At 41.6% G+C, this 16,994-nt stretch overlaps 1 protein-coding gene across 3 annotated transcripts in view; it reads right to left on the bottom strand.

Moving 5' to 3' along the window:
* The window catches only part of WIF1 (WNT inhibitory factor 1), a 43,287-nt gene that overhangs the window by 3,464 nt on the left and 22,829 nt on the right, over positions 1 to 16,994 (bottom strand). The window contains exons 4-8 of one of the 3 annotated variants that reach the window (XM_051795831.1): positions 11,207 to 11,347; positions 8,041 to 8,136; positions 6,814 to 6,909; positions 5,422 to 5,517; positions 199 to 294 (exon numbers count right to left, since the gene is read on the bottom strand). In XM_051795831.1, the coding sequence (XP_051651791.1) occupies positions 199 to 294; positions 5,422 to 5,517; positions 6,814 to 6,909; positions 8,041 to 8,136; positions 11,207 to 11,347 (525 nt within the window). The remainder of the gene's footprint in view (positions 1 to 198; positions 295 to 5,421; positions 5,518 to 6,813; positions 6,910 to 8,040; positions 8,137 to 11,206; positions 11,348 to 16,994) is intronic. The other 2 variants (XM_051795832.1, XM_051795833.1) reach the window with 2 other exon arrangements.

The following is a 16,994-nucleotide window of genomic DNA, read 5'->3' as shown; positions in this document are numbered from 1 at the left end:
TGTGAGGAGACTTTAGTAAAAGAAAGTGTTTCTGGTTTCATAATTCCCTTAAGTCTGGTGTATGTTCTATGTCCAGAAAGTTAAATAACTCGAAATATTTGACAACAAACAATTAGTGCTGATGTTATATAAACAGACACTGCATAGCCGGATTGATGCTCCCACAACAAGGACTGATGGAGTGGCTTTGGTACTTACGCTTTGAACACAGGTCTCCCTGGTAGCCTTTGGAGCACTTGCATTTGTTCCTACCAGTACATTTGCCTCCATTTTGACAGGGCTGATGGCATTTACCTAGAAATTGAAAACACAGAGACAATGGTCTTAGTCCTCTGTGCCTACTCTCTCCCAGGAGCTCAGAGAAGAGACTAGAAAACTCTCCAGTCTAGTAAGGTCCTCTGATTACTATCCGCTATTGGTTGTTCAAACTGGCAGTGACAAAATAACAAGGAGAAGTCCGAGGGCAATCAAAAGAGATTTCAGGCCCTGGGATGATTAGTAGAGGGATCAGGAGCACAGTAATGATTTCTTTGATCCTTCTGGTAACAAGGAATAATATTGATAAAAATAGGTAGATCTATAAGGTCAATGAGTTGCTCCGAGGTTGGCGTACTCTGAAAAATTTGGGGCTTTTTGACCATGGGATGATCTACTCAACACCTGTCTACTGACACCTGACAGGATGCACGTGTCTCAGAGGGGAAAAGGAGTTTTAGTGCTGGAGGTAGTGGGGCTCATTGACAGAGCTTCAAGCTAGCTTGGAAAGGGGAAAGGGACAAAACCAGGCTGGTGATGAGAGATGGGGTGGTGTGCCAAAACTTGAGGAAAGGAGCACTTGAGGATTCTTCCATGGGATCCCTCAATCTGCTTCACAAGGTGTTGGCTACAATGTACCACTCCTGAAACCTGTGCACACCAACGTACATAGCACGAGGAACAAACAAGAGGAGTTTGAAGCTTTGGCCCACTCCCAGAGTTTTGATCATTGGCATAAGTGAAACCTGATGGGATGAGACCTGTGACTGGAGTGCCCTGTTGGATGATTACAGGTCCTTCAGGAGGGATAGGCAGGGCAGAAGAGGTGGAGGTGTGGCACTGTATGTAACAGAAGGGTTAGAATGTATGTAGATCACAGTCGGCAATGGCACTGTTGAGAGCCTCTGAGTAAGAATCAAGGGGCAAACAAATCATGTGGATGTCACTGTGGGAGTCTGCTATAGACCTCCCAGCCAGGATGCTGACACTGATGAATTATTCTTTGAGGAACTGAGGAACACTTCCAAGTCAACTGCCCTTGTCCTTACGGGGGACTTCAACTTGCCAGAAATTAACTGGGAGCATCACACAGCTGGTACAACCTGGGCCAGAAGATTCCTAAAAAATCTGGATGATAACTTTACGGAACAGAACCTAAGGGAGTCGACTTGAAAGAATGCCCTCCTTGATCTGCTGCTTGTTAACAGAGGGGATTTCCCGAGCGAAGTGGAGACTAGTGGCCCTCTTGGCCACAGCAAACACGAAGTGACCAAGTTTAAAATCTCAAGGCAGGGAGACAAGGCAGGGTCACAGAGCAGCAAGTCCGATAGAGTTCAAGAAGCATTTGGACAATACTCTCAGGCACATGGTGTGACTCTTAGGGATGGTCCTGTGTAGGGCTGGACTCAATGGTCCTTGTGGGTCCTTTCCAACTTGGCTGATTTGGTGGTTCTGTGATTCAGTGAAGTGTCTGAGAAGCTTGCCTTGTACCTGAAAAACTTATCAGATGCTGATGTAAGAGTAACCAGGAAGACTCTGCTGCAAGTCTGTGCTTCCAATTTATATGCATTCTTCTGCTTTGAAAATGTGACAATAATTTGGCATGGCCAAAGCCCATGTGACCTTGCAGCTTTTGCAGCTTTTTTGCAAGTTGTGTCACTCTGACTTCGCAGAATCCCCCATGTGACCAGTCAGTATTGCCTCCTGCTCTCCTCAGCCTTCATGGGGGAGGCAGCACTGCCCAGACTATGCAGGTGCAAGGAGTGGCATCCAAACCTGGGGGCACAAGCAGAAAAAAATCTGGTGGCATCCAAGATACTCAAGGACTGACAGGTATGGCCGCTACTTGCAGAAAATAAATGGCCTGGCCTGTCAGCTTGTATCAGAGGCTGTGGAGTACCATGGTGCTGTGGATGGTGCGATGAGAGATGTTCCACATGGCAGCTCAGAAACTAAGGGCACATTAAAAAAGCATGCCCTTCTTCCCTGTTTGATGAGAATAGAGCAACTTTGCTAACAGTAATTAGAACTGGTAGATGTTTTTCAAGGCTCCTGGTCCAGAAATTACTTTCCCTCACACAGAGGTTTTGCCAAAGGCAGAGGTAGGGTCTGGTGGTGCTGTCATAGGAAGGCTTCTTTGGCCCTGATTGCCTGTGATGGAGGAGGCCCACGTTGGTGGAGGAGATCCACAGTCAAGTTCTTCCTGGGCATGGCTCACACCAAAGACCTTCCTCAAACTTAACAAGTGTCCCATCACTAGACTGTCAATACCCTCTTCGAATTTGTCTGCATTACTTAATTAATTAAATCTTCTTTCTAGGAAGGGGAGCGCAGAGCCCATGAGCTTAATCACTCCCAGGCTGAGGGAGGCTCACTGTCACCTCCCTCGGCACTCTCAGGCCACCAGGAACTGCACCATCAGTCCCTTGCCTCCTTGATACCCACACGTACTAGTGCAGCTTTTCTCCTTATTGTCCCAAACCATTTTTCGTCTTTTCCAATGCCACTACATTTTCTAGATTCTTCAGAAAAGAGACAAAAAACCCCCCTTCCTATAATTAGCGCTAATATTACCTGGATCTGTGAGGAAACAAAAAGTGGAACCTGGAGTGGCAAACTGCTTCCTTTAATTTCGTTTCCTTTTGTGGTTTTTTTTAAGAGATCTGCACGTGATAATTTCAGCATCAACACTAGCTGGCTGTGCTGAAAATCTCATTCATGATCACAGACTGCCCCCTTGGGAGCTCAACACCCCAGGCAGTGCTTGATCTGCCCTCAACCTCTGCAGACCTCTGTAATGCACATATGTACTGTCAATACAAAGGAAATACTTGTTCCTAATGTACATAATTATTCTAATAGCCCTGAAAAACACCTAATAAACAGCTGATGGAACTAACTGTGCTAAAGAGAGTTTCTGTAAAAACATCATTTCCCTGCAGAAGCCTCTGGAGAGGGAACCTATAGGTCTTCTAATTTTCAAACATTTGCATTCCAAGCAATTAATGATCAAAAGGAGCAAAGCTAAGGAAATCCATGAATTTTCCTAGCTCTTGAAATAAGTCTGGAAAATATGGGTCACGAGATGTGACAGCAACTTCCACTGAGTTGCATTAGGCAAGCATTTGGTACTCAGTACATTGTACTCAGTACAGCTCAGTTAACTTCGGACTAAGATATTGTCACAGAATGAAGGAAAGAGTAATAATTCTCTCCGTTATTGACTGAGAAATGGAAAAAGCAACAAAACAGCTAGTGACAAATAGGGGAGGAATCTAAAACAAAATAAAACTCTCTGGAATCAAAGTGAAACACTAATTAGAGACAATGCATACCTATCACTAGAAAAAATCTGGAAGACTGAGCATGCTTGTTGGTATTGTAGACATCCAGTACATTTCCCAGGAGTCTTACAGAGGGGTTCAACTATTAGACAAACACTCAAAACCTTTACACAATATTAGAAAAACCAAACAACAAAACCTTTCAGTTTTCAGAAGATGGCCTTCTGCATGTCGAAAAGTTTTCTCCCCTTGTTATTTTAAGACCTCCATGACTGAATGTAGCTGGCCTTGGATCTAAGAGACAAGACTGAGTTGTGTTTCAAAGCCCTGTCTAGCATTTCTTGCAGTCTTACGCTGTTGTGCTGGCACTGGTGCAGTGCCCAGGGGTGGTAGCAGTTGTCAATCACGCCTTAACAATTGCCATCCCAGCTTTTCAAGAGCCCAGGCAAGTGCACAGCTTTCCTTGCTCTCACTGATTTAACTCTTAGCATACTGCTATCCTGATTTTTTTTTCTTTCTTTTGTACAGGAACAAGTTTACTGCCTGTATTTTAATTAATTTGAGTTTCACAGGTAAGCCTTTGCAAGAAGTCAAAGCAGTTGCACCTATCCCAAGCAGTAGTCGACAACAATGAGCTTCAGCTCCTCAGACAGACCAATTAAATGTATTGCCCTTAATTATACATGCTGTAATATCAGTTCTAAGAATTCTCTTCAAAAAAACACCATCAGCATAAAAGAAGTTTCTCTCTTTGAATCAAACTTTAATCTTCATCTGAAAAATGTCAACAAAGTTGACTTTTTGGGGACAGAAGAAAGCAATGGGGTTCTGTTAGAGTGTCAAATTTGAACTTGATGTAAGTAAACCACTGTAAATCCAGTGGAAACCCACACTGTTGTTCTTGTGGCATGTGATCCAAATTTATACCAAACTTAAAAACAGTAAAGCTTTGCTGCTTCTGTTTGGCTCAAGTTATGATAAGGTAAAAAGGCGTTACAGAATGCCTTGTAATGCACAGAGATATGGTGAAACACATACACCTACTGTTTATCTGCACATAAATACTAAACAAAGCTTAGGTCTTACAGTATCTGTGTTCTTTCTTTGCACAGTAATTCACTTATTGTCCTGTACTGGCTGACAGCAAGTTAGAGTTTATTTCCAAGTGTTTCCAAAGTGATACAAATTGCCTACTTGTGAGAAGAGTTTGTCTCTATGCATATTAAGAAATCAGCATTTACATATCCCAGACCAAATGCTAGTCTCTATGCTCCTGTGAAGGTGTTGGGGAACATCAGTGAGGTTATTTTACAGCAGGGGAATTGTCTTGCACAGTGTCCTGTTAAAAGCTCTAGAGTCCAGAAAGAATGAGATCCAATTGTATGTTCCCAAGTTGCCTTGTCAATGCAACTTAATATGTCACATGAAAGCTCTCAGCTCTTGTGGTTCAATCCTCCTTTTAACCCAAACCCTTTCATTCCCAGCTTATAGTAGCCCTTTCAGAGTTGTGGGCTCAAATCTAATCTGCTGTGCCCAAGAGTGATTTGCCATAATGTTTGAAAATAGATGCCTTGTGGGTTTGCCGCAGCACATCTGTCTGTCACAGGGTATTGCTTGCACACTTACAGCTTGAGGATTGTTACCAAGCCTGGTTACTAGTGAAAACAAAACAAGGCAAGGGATGAGATGGTCTAGTAATGAATCAAACTTATAAGTAGGAAACTCACTCGGAGGCATGTGATACCTGACTCTGCAGGACCCAAACTACCATGTGAGACCCTTGCTGTGAGCCCAGAAGAGGCAGGTTGTATGTCATCATTCAGATATTGACACTAGAAGAGGGTGACGTAAGTGAAAGCAAGGACACAGAGATGCTACTCACTAATTTCACAGTGGTCTCCTTCATAGCCTGAAGGACAAATGCATTTTCCCAAATAGAAACATGTCCCTCCATTGAAACAGGTTGTTGTACAGTTTGCTGAAACAAATAAAAAAAGAATTAACTAAGTCATTAATATGAACTAAGTCTGACTTGGACTTAATGTTTTCTGCTGCTCATCATAAATAAACATTGAGTAGGTTTTAAAAAGTAGGATTAACCTCTTTTCATCTGGTTTACATAGGAAGATTGAAATGTGGTTATTCCTACATAATGCTTTACATGGGCACACACACAAGTCAATATACCAAGAAACATGTGAATAATACAGCAATGAGTTCTCTGAAGACAGGCTGTGTGACATCTTTATCAATCCTCACATAAAAAGCTCCTTGAACAATTAAGGTCCTATTGCTATTAAAACTGCCAGTGGTTGATAAAAGGAGCACAACCTAGGACTGGAAGCTACTTCTACAAGAGGATACTTCGCTACAGTTCTTAATTTATGCTTTGACTAGAAAGAAACCTTTGCAAGTTTTCCTGTGTGGTGACATAGATGCAAATGCTCTGTCTCTCACCTGCCAAATTACTTACATTGTGTTAGACATAACTTTTCACCAAATAGTTGGGATTCACATTAATCCTTCATAACATTGGGAACATTTAATTGCAGTGCACTTTTGAAACGTTTTTTAAATGTGGCAAAAGTCTGTTCAAAGACTAAACACAAGTGAGGCAGACACTGACAACAACAGCTTGTGCAGCATAATGGGAAGGTTTCTATTATTTTGCCGAAAAGTCCTCTAGGACCTTTTCACTCAGTCTTTACTTCATATAGTTCTGCAACAGTAAATGCAGAATGATGTTCTGCTCTGCCATGCACAGTTCAGTTATATTTCTGCAGGACTTGGGTTTTTTTCACATGGTAGCTTGGACTATTCCAAATTACTGTTCTGAACAACTTATCCTTCATAAGTCACAATGCAGCAACAAAAAATGAATAGCCTGCTTATTTTTTCATGAGTCCAGATGCAGCACATTAATGTACTAAATAATTAGTAAAACTAATTTTACTACAGGTAACTAGAGTTCAAACAGAGATTTTTCCCCACCCCCCTCGACATATGTGACTTTTGTGATAGGTCCCACAGCTTTTCAGTGAATCAGCTGAAGCAGTTATCTAAATTACCTTTTGAATGCCTTGAAATCCCTATATTTTTTCAGCAGCTGCCAGGCAGTGCTAGAGCACGTATTTGAAGAATCACAGAATTTTTAAAACTTATTTACTTATTGCTTACCTGACTTTTCATAATCCACTCCTAGAGGGGAGCTACCACAGATGAATAAAGAGAGGCTGCTGGATGCAGAGCCTGGGGGGTTTTAGCTGGCACTTACCTTTATCACAGTTGATGCCGTAGAATCCTGGGGGGCAGATGCAGAGGCCGGGGGTGATGCAGAGCCCACCATTCATGCAGCGAGGAACACACAGTGCTGAGGAGCGGGAGGAGCAGAAACAACATTGCTGGCGTGATAGCAACTGGCTATTTAAATACACAGCACATCAGCTCCTTAAGCTACTCTTGCTTCTGCTGATTGTTCTAAGTCATCTTTGCAAAGTGCCTCTGTTAGTGGGTTAAATCTATTACATCTCTGGTTTGTATCTGGCAATTTGGGTACAGTGTTACTGAAAACTGAAGGCTAAATTAAGGTCAAATCTGATTCTATATGTAAGTAGAAACTGCTTCTTGTACCGTTTAATACCAGACAGAGAAGCACAAAGTACCCCCATACACCTACACCCTCTGGATATTTAAAATACCCCCAGACAAGTCCTCTCTGTAACTGGATTCTGGTGCTTCAGCTGAGAAGGCAGGACAATCTCAGAGGGGTCAGTAACAACGTGGGGTTCCCAGGCAGGCTTTACAGTGAACCTTCCCTTTTCCCTCTGCATACCTGAGCATAAACACAGCTACCTAATTTAGGCTAGGGAAGCCTGTTGCATGGCCAAACTCTCCTGTATGCTCCCTCTAGAGCCTCACTGGAGGCTCCCCCTAGAGCTTCTCTGGAGCCCCTGTTCTCTCCTAAGACCTCTCTGCCTTGTGGCCAGTCCACAAGGCTCTTCAGGGAGGCATGGCAGGGGGCAATGCTTCGTTTTGTGATTGCCCACAAATGGAACATGCAGTAAGGTTGGGTCCATACTAGTAAGTTAGACAGCATCCAGGCATGAGGCCAAATGGGGACAAAGGATCATCCATTTTGTGAAATTGTTGGTGCCTCTCTTGGCTTGTTTTTGTCCCTGGCTGACCAGCAAGCCCTCCTGAGCATGGTCCTGGGATGAGCAGTGGCCATAGACTCCTCCCAAGAGGGAGTCTGTAGTGGTTTCATTGGAGGGTAAGAGTTTGTTAAACATATGAATGTAAGTTGTGCCAATTGGCCCCCAGGCCAGAGAACAGTCTCTGATCATTTGTAATTAATATTTCTGTAATTCTCTTACAGGTGTGGACTCAAAATATACAAAATCTTCAGAATAGGCCATTCTTAATTTTAGGAGAGATGCAGGAGATACAGTTTTGTTGAGGTTATAGTAAAGAAGATAGTTGAGATTTTTTTTTTTTTAATTACCTTTCTCACAATGAGGCCCGTAAAATCCATCTGGACATTCACAGACATGTCTTTCGTTGCAAAACCCTCCATTTCTACATCCTCCTGGACACTCCGCTTCATAAAATATAACAACAATCTTAATTAAATGCTGTCAGCCAGCTCTCGGTAGGATCAATATACTTCTTTGACACAGCAGTAAAAATATTTGCTGACAGACAAATGATGAAGAAATAGAAATTCAGCTATGACTTCTTCAAGAGAAATTAGTTTCTTTTTTAGTAGTCTACAAATAGAGGTTTCGTCACGTGTTCAAACGTGCAATGTGCTTGTTGACAGACTGTGCATTTTCCCTGCTTTACTATTCCATGAGTGCATGAACAATGTGGATGCTCTGCTCAGTCCACTTTCTTTTCTGTGTGGAAATGAGCAGGCAACTCAGGGCAGTACTTGCATGGCTGGTTAGACCTTCCCTCCGTGTGCAGGACCAGTTTCAATTTCTGCAGCCTAAAGTAGACTGCAGTGCAACTTGCATTGCATTAATTACCACATCTGTTACTACTGGGGTGTCAAAGTGATGAAATTGGTATTCATATGAAAGAGTCAGCTGCAAGGCTAAATGAAAGAAGGCCAGAAAGGAAGATGAAAGCATTCCTTCACAATGGTCCTATATCATCACCCAACTCTCATTCATATCTCAATTACTGATCAAATACTGGTAAAAGCATTTGGCAACACTGGTAGGATTATACAAAGATGACAAATGCCTCTGGGTTCCACCACTATCCTCAAAACACCAGAGTCCATTGAACAAGACGCAAACTAAATCAAACCCTATGGAACTCTATGAAACCACGGCTGCCGGGTAGAAAAAGCAATTACTCAAAAATACCTTCCCAGATACCTCACAGAGAACAAGGCAGGCAGGAGAGGCTGCTTATTCACATTAGAAAAACTTAACATTACTAGTGATCAGTGGTAGGCATGATCTTCTCATCTCTATACTCTGCCATGTGACACTCCAAATGACAAGGTTCAAAAACTCTGAGGTAAAACGATATGCCTTACAAGTAAAGTTGTTTACAGCAGTAGTAATAGTAGGAAAGGCTTTTTGGTCCAGCTGTGTTCCAACACCGTACTCTATGACTCTTTCTGGAAATGCTTCTCTTTTTTTAACTGAATGGAGAGCTGCTATTCATGACAAAGAATGCAAGCTTAAATACATACCATTTCAAGTAGAAAAACAGGAAAACATAACTTTTTGTGTGGCCACCTCTTAGCCACAACAAATCCTCTCTTATTCCACAAAATTGCTCCCTTGCTCCCCTCACTTCCTCTGGTGCAGGCCTTTCTGTATGGCCAAGAATAACTGGAAGCAGTGACCATGGCCCTGGCAGGAGAAATTGGAGCTCCTCACCACAGGATGCCTTTCAGAGGAAGGAAATTGACCTCTACTCTAACATCAACCCATAAGGACATTCTTGTCCTTGCCAGCATCTGTCCCAAAACATTGCAATGTTCACCTTACCAGACACAGGGAAGGAATGGGAGTTATCCCAATATGGACTGGAAAAGAGGAGGTGAGAAAGCTCTTCCTCTGCACACCTCTAGAGTTTGGAAAATCATCCTTGTGTCTCTCAGCTAGCTCCAGGAACAAAAGAGTGGGACAATAATCAACCCCAGGTTTCTTAAGAGGCCACAGGATGTAATACTGCTTAATTTTTAAATATTACAACTCATGTAAAAACAGTAACAACAACTAATAACACAGAAACGATAACTTCGACAAATGCTACAACTAAACTGATTTTGGAGCCCTTTCTGTTTAAGTCACTGTTTTCCACAATACAAACCTGTAACTCTGTTGTTCCTATTATAATACCTCCAATGCTATTTCCAAAGTTTATTAAAAGATACTCAACTGAAAATAAAAAGATAATAAAAGAAAATAAAAAGTTTTGTGTAGTATTTACCACAGACACACAACTTCATACATTAGATCTGATTGATTGATTTTGCTTCCTTTAAGCCTCCCTTTTCCTTTCTTTTTCTCTGCTCACTTCTCCTCCTCCTCCTCCACTCTCCATGGGCTAATGGGCAGCTGTAAGGCTTCAAAGGAGACAAGCAGCTTTGCTTTTTAGGTGTAGTGAGGTTTCAAAGAATAAAAAGCTCCTGTTCCTGCTGTTCGCTCTTTGAAGCCACGCTACAGCCAATTAGAGAAAAGAGTGAGGAGAAGAAATTGTGAGACTGTGAATGAAGACTTAATCGGAGAAGGATAACAATCTTGTTCTATGTACATCAGCCCTGTCATGGGTTAATTTGACACAATTGCACATGATATGGGATAACTGTCTTATCTTAGACACTGATTTTTCAATTTCCACAGCCTCATTTTAAAGTGATAATTATAGTCTTATTACATAGTGTTTATGATTCATAGATGGGTTGATTAAACAAGTGCTCTCCTTTCCAAGCAAACACTGCAATAACTTCATGACATTCTTCTTCCAGCGCGTCCTCTCTGTGCTTACTGCTTGATAACTGCAAGTACTGAACACCAACTTCCACCACCTTACCCGTATCCAAAGCCAAGAGGTTGCATCTGAGCTACAGAGAAGGTAAAGCCAACTTTTGCAGAAATTTTTTGATTTAGTATTTTTGTGTTCAGTTTGGATGTGCAAGCTGAGATTTAAGGAACTAAGGGCACCAAGTTGGAGCTAAGGCACTGACAGCATTAACGGATACTAGTGTCCCCACTACAGCTCCCAGAAGTTCAGTTCTCCAAATTATGTGCCATTTCTGGAAATGTTAACCTCAGCCTGCTTTCATAGGACCAGCTCTCCTCCAAGCACCTCAAATCATTTGCTAACAGGGGTTTTTCATATGATACATCTCTATCAATGTCCTTGATGTGATGAAGGTGAACAGGAGGAGGGAGCAATGTCTTCAACCTAGTGTAAGTCTGCTAAAGGAGTTCAGTAAGAAAAGGGTTAGTAAACATGTACTAAATAAACAGCAAATGCACACAGAAACAGAATAGCCTGGAATTCACCACAATTCCTACACTTTTTGTGAATGCTTTATTTCCATCCTCTCTAGCTCTTATCCTGAATGAAACATAAGACCTGGTCTTACAGGTCTTACAGTTAGGCGACCTGGTCTAACAACATGTTCTCTTTAGTGTTACCTTGCTGACAGGTTTTAAAGAAGATGGCATTCTGAGGGGTCTGGAGAATAATATTGCCTTCTGAATTCATTACGATCACGTTCGCTTCAAACGCAGCAACCCCATCTTGTTTTCCAAGGCAAGGAAATCCAACCTGAACCACTAAAAGGGTAATAATAATAATAATAATAATAATAACAACAACAACAACGTACACATGCACACACACATATAAAAGCATACACTGAAATACTAAAAAAAATAGATTATAATTGTATTTAAGCTTCAGAGGAATGCCATTGACGAAAACTTGTAATACAGAGACACACAGATCACCTTCTTCATAGGTGGCTCCAGAATTAGAAGTACAGCAGCACAGGAAAAGAGCCTGTGCTCATTTACTGATATAACCCAACAGTTTACAGCACAGACAGAGATCATAACACAAACATACTTTTGCTTGCAGATGAGGCATTTACTTATGTAGAGCTATCTACAAATACACCAAAACAAGCCGGAAGCCTACATTTGATTTTCTAAGTTGAGCTGATCACTTCTGAGTCTAAATTTTTCAGGCTCTTATACAATTTCTGCAAAAACATCCTATATATTTTGGGGAAAAAGTGACTTTGGATAAGTTTTTCTGGTTTGGATATTGTGATAATACTTAAATAAGGTAGTACCATTAAGTGCAGGAAAAATGGCATTCTTGATAAAATAAGATCATGGGTGCAATATTTAAAAAGAAGGCATAGACACATCAGTCTGACAGAACTAGTTAAGTGTAGTGATATTTGGACATTGCCTTTCCAGGAAAAGCAATCAAACACTTTTGAAATACAAAGAGTCTAGGTAAATAATTAAGGCCAGTGAATCCGGAGTATTTTGATGACAAAGTAAGCCTGATACCTCACAGCTATGGAATTCTCTGCTGTGATTGCCACAAGCGATCTTAAATAATCTTCAATTTTATCTCTTTTCTTCAAAATTGGCTCTTCCTAGCAGTTTTACAAGCTAGATCCAGCTAACAGAAATTGTTTATTCATTGCTTCTGAAACCGGCCTGAGCTTTCAGAACCAAATACTGACCTAACAGCCCTACATTTGGTTTGTTTTAAATTGCTTATTATGAGAAAATTTGCAAGTCATAATTGGGCAATTTTTGTTATTTGTTGCCTTGGTATAATACAGAATAATTTATTGCTGGAATACATTCTGTCTCTGGTAAGTCCTACAAACTGAAAAGTCCCTTGCAGTTTTCATTCTAATGCAATTACATTGTCAAATGGTTTTTACACTAACCTTTTCAAAGACCATTACAGAAAGCATGTAACCATTTGGTAAGAAGGAAACTCCTATACTGGATTAAATATATTTTAAATGCAGTAAACTTCTTAAACTGTAGTAACTTTCTTACAGCACAAGTGCAGGAAACCAGTATGTTTCAGTCGAACGAATTGCAATAGGGAGGAAGATGTGGCAGACATTTAATGATGGCACTGTAGTTGCATCTAGACTTCACCGAATAGGTAGCAAAGCCCCGAACTCCCCTGAGATTTGGCTGTGGTTTAAATGCTTAGGGTAAAACCCAGGAATGCATCTCTTAGGGCTAAAGTCTGAGGGGACAGGTCAGAAACCCCTTATTACAGCAGTGCCGAACCTGGAAGCATCTGAATCCTGGACTTACCACACGTCTGAACAGTTAGGACTGAACACAGTAAAGCAGTAAAGAATGCTCCTGTGAGCAAAAACCACCTGGATCCTGTCTGAGATCTGTGGTGCTTCAGGGATGAAATAAAGTCCCTGAACTCTGCCTGAATCCTTGCATTTTTATGCCTGTTTGAACGATGCTAAGCACGCAACAACAGCACTACAGTCAAACCAAAGCACAGAGCAGAAGTCCCTTGCGCCCAAAACCACAGCTGTGAACTCTCATGGCCTATCATAGTGCTGAGTAGGGCTGGGGTAGGACAAACCTCAGTTCTGGTCTCTGCTTCCCATATTCAGGATGCAGTTCACATTTGTCCATCACTGGCTAAAAACAAGGAGAGGAAATCACAGCTCTGGACTTCTCTCTGCTAGCCCTTCTCCCACCACCTTGCCACAGAACAGCCTCTACTACACATTTATAGTTCTGCATCCTCTGGAGTGCTTGCACCCAGGGCTGCAGAACAGATGGCCCTAGGAGGAGTGATGAAAGTTAAATTAATTTGAAAAGGAACCTAAGGAAACCTAGTGACTTATACCTAATTTAACGTTAGGTGGTAATTAGAATGCTCTCCTGCGATGTGGAGGATGAGGGTTTAATCCCTTTTCTCTGGGAGCTCATACCTTTTCCCTCTGTTCAGAAAACAAAATTTTCTTCAGAAGAAACAGGCTGAGAGCAACTCTGTGTGTCTGCCCAGCCCTTCAAGTTTGAAGGCAATTGCTTTACCCACTTTAGTGAATATGCCAAACCCACCACCAAAAACAACCTACAGTCTCGGGGTGGGACTGCTTAAGGGACATCTCTGAATGACCAATCCCAATAGAAGCAGGCATGAAGGGTCTGGAGAAGAGTGGAGTCTGGAGAAGTGCACAGGAGTCTGGAGAAGTGCACAGCCCTGAAGCCCACTATTGCTCTCTACCAGCATGGCAGAGTGCGCAGAGCTGCTGCACCCAGAGAAGGCACCCAGAGAAGGCACCATTTTCTGCCACCAAGCTTGGAGAGAGTTTCAGCACCTTTGGATGCTCAGCAGTTACATTTTAATGTCTCAACACCAGCAGCAGGCAGGGAGAGGAAGTCTCCTGAGCCTGGCCAGTGGGCTGGGTGGAAGCAGTGCTGTGCCAGCAGCCTGGCCATAGTCTGCACCAGCAGCACCAGCAAGGCACCGCACTGCTTGGTTCAGACAGGGACAGGAGGAGCCAACCCAGGTCACTTAAGGGGCCAGCTGTTTCTCAGTCAGGGGCCACTACATTACTTCTGGGCACAGATCAATAGCTGGTTTTACTTTCCTGAGTGTGGTGTTCAAGATGTTAATCACTGCCGCAACAACACCTCACTTTGTTTTGAACTTGCTGACCTCAGGTTGAACCATTCAATTTTCACAGGGCTTCCCTGTGAAACAAGCAGACAGCTGCTTCTCATTGGGCAGGTACTCACACTCCTCTCAAACATCTTCTTTTGGATAAGCTGATTAGTCTTAGCTCTTTAAGCTCCCACTGAAAAGCATCTTCTACAGCCTTCTTAACATCTTACCACGTATCTAGGTGTAACAATACTCATGGTTGTGAGCACTGAATCAGGATGCAACCCTGGGATTTGGGAATGGGATTTCAAATGAATCTAAGGAACCTAGGTGATTTAAATCTAATTTAAGTCTGAGGACAATTTGGTACCTCATCTCTTTAAGGATATGTGAATTAGAGAAAGCTGAGAGAAGGACAAGGCTGCATCCCATGAGAAACAATTGACTCTTCAGTCTGGCAAAGAGAAAAATTAGAGGGCACATAATAGATATATACAAAATCATGACTGTCATGAATAGGACCAACAGTATGGATTGACTACTATCTCTACCAGTGCAAGGACTAGTGTCCATCAGAAGAAACTGCTGCAGCCAGACTTGAAACAACAGAAGGGGATCTTCATGCAATGGGAAGCAGTGAACTCCTTACTAGGGTGATTTGAGGTAACAGAAGATGATATGGACTCAAGGAGAGCCTAGAAAAGTACTGGAAAGAAAGATCTGTAACCTGTGTGGGCTTATAAAAACGACAAATCACTTAAGATTCAGGAAATCCTCTGAGCTGAAGCTAGTCAGAGCTGAGAGGGTAAACTAAAGTATCACATATGCATGTCCTTCTTTTGCTCTTTCATAGGCCATTGGCCATAAGATAAAATACAGGCTAGACAGGCCCTACAGCACTAAATCATCCATATGCCTTATTTGGCAGTAGGCAAATATCCTCAAAGAAGTTTTAGAAGTCCACTGATTTTGACAAGAACACTAGGTTCAGCTACCTCTGAGCAAGGTATCTGTTAATCCTCATTCTTGTTTCCCACTTTCTTGTTTATTATAGTGTATTATAGCTCTTTCCTCTTTTATTTCTCCTTAATTGTCTAAAAGGACAATTAATTGTCTTTGGGCTAAAACACTTCTTCAAGAGATAACAACTGTTGATTTGTTACTAAATACAAGCTTGTGATTGAATTTATTCTGATGTGTCTGTCTGGAAAAATGATTTGGTAATGCAATAGATCCAGGCAAACCAGACTAGATGTGTCACAACTGTTTTGTGAACATATAAATTATAGCAATAACTACAAAGTAGCAAATATTCACTACTCTTATAGTATGTATTTATTTAGGACTACTTAGTTAATTTTGGCCAGCTAGCAAGCAGTGTAAAAAACCCACCATCATACTAGTGTCTCACCATTTAATAGTGTAAATGCTTCAAATAGCACATATGTACTGATTATCAATTGCTATTAAACACTGGAGGTACTAGAACGCCAAACAGGACTTAAATACAGCTTATATACATAAGCACAGTGGTGCACTGCACGTGATCCATGTAGGGGAACACCACAGACATGCCTGTACACTGGGTACCAGTGATGGCAACTGGGTAAGTCCTTTTTGGCTTTAATCAGACCTCCTATCATGATGACTAACAGACCTTCTGCTGCAACTATGAGATCTCATCTCCAGCCTCCCTGTACTTGTAGATCATGCTTTCCTAAACACGGTCAGAAAGTCGTAATTTTGGTCTAGCCTTTCTAGATAGCTAAAATTAAAGGAGAAGCTAGGTCATATTAGAGAATGCTGAGTGAAGAGCTTCCCACATATCTCACCTGCTTTATATGGAGATGGAAATAATGCTTAACAAGAACTTGACTTTCATGGTTTTTTAGTTGCTTTTAAATGTCTTTACTTGACATTTATCAGGCTTGCAACCAATTTAATTGCAGCAGTTGCGGTACAAACATCATAGCACCTCTCACCCAAATCTATTTTCAATATCACTCACTCAATCCACACTGAATGGAGAGACAAACATTAACGTTAAATTCCAGGTGGCACAGCGAAAAGCTGAACTGAAGCATTACTTCAATGCTAATCTACTGCAAGCCAAAAATGGAGAAATTAAACACAAAGTTTCAGAATGTATCCATTGAAAAAGAGAAGAGGAAGAAAGACTGATGGAAGCTGAAAGCTTGTATATCAATGCTCCATTGGCAGCCTGGTCCTCCTGTTTTGCTTCTCATTTCTTTTCCATTTTATCCCACATGGCCTTAGGATGGCTACGGCAAATCATGAAACCATGGTCACCAAAATAGTACTGTCATCCAGATGTACATTTCTGCCTTTCTACCAGAGCCTACCATGCATGAGCCCTGAAACAGATCACATAAACTGTTATTCATCCACTTCAGAGCAAAGTGGATTCACTAATCCCTCATGGAAAGCTTTTTTACTCCAATCAGCTCGCTATGCTCCATGGTGCTTTTGGAGCACTCACACTGGCTTGGGCTGAGCCTCTGCTGTGGAGATATAAGTTCCAGTGAAGGACCAAGAATGTACAACTGAGGCACAAGTTTCTGCTGATTTATCTACACATAAAAGCTTCATGTGACTTGACTCAGACAAAATATGCTGCTGTACTCAGGCAAGGTACTCACAAACTGTTCAGTGCCAAGCAGCATAGCAGTAAACTTCAGAACAACAATTAATAAAAAAAATTCATAATTCATAATAAAATATCTATACTTCACTGGCTGTAGAATATTTTTTACAGGAACACAATTTATAATATCAACAGCA

This window comes from Manacus candei, unplaced genomic scaffold (genome assembly GCF_025592945.1).
Source record: "Manacus candei isolate 608988 ecotype Guabito, Panama unplaced genomic scaffold, ASM2559294v1 h1tg000043l, whole genome shotgun sequence".
Classification (NCBI taxonomy): Eukaryota; Metazoa; Chordata; class Aves; order Passeriformes; family Pipridae; genus Manacus; species Manacus candei.
This window is presented reverse-complemented; position numbering and strand designations above follow the sequence as displayed.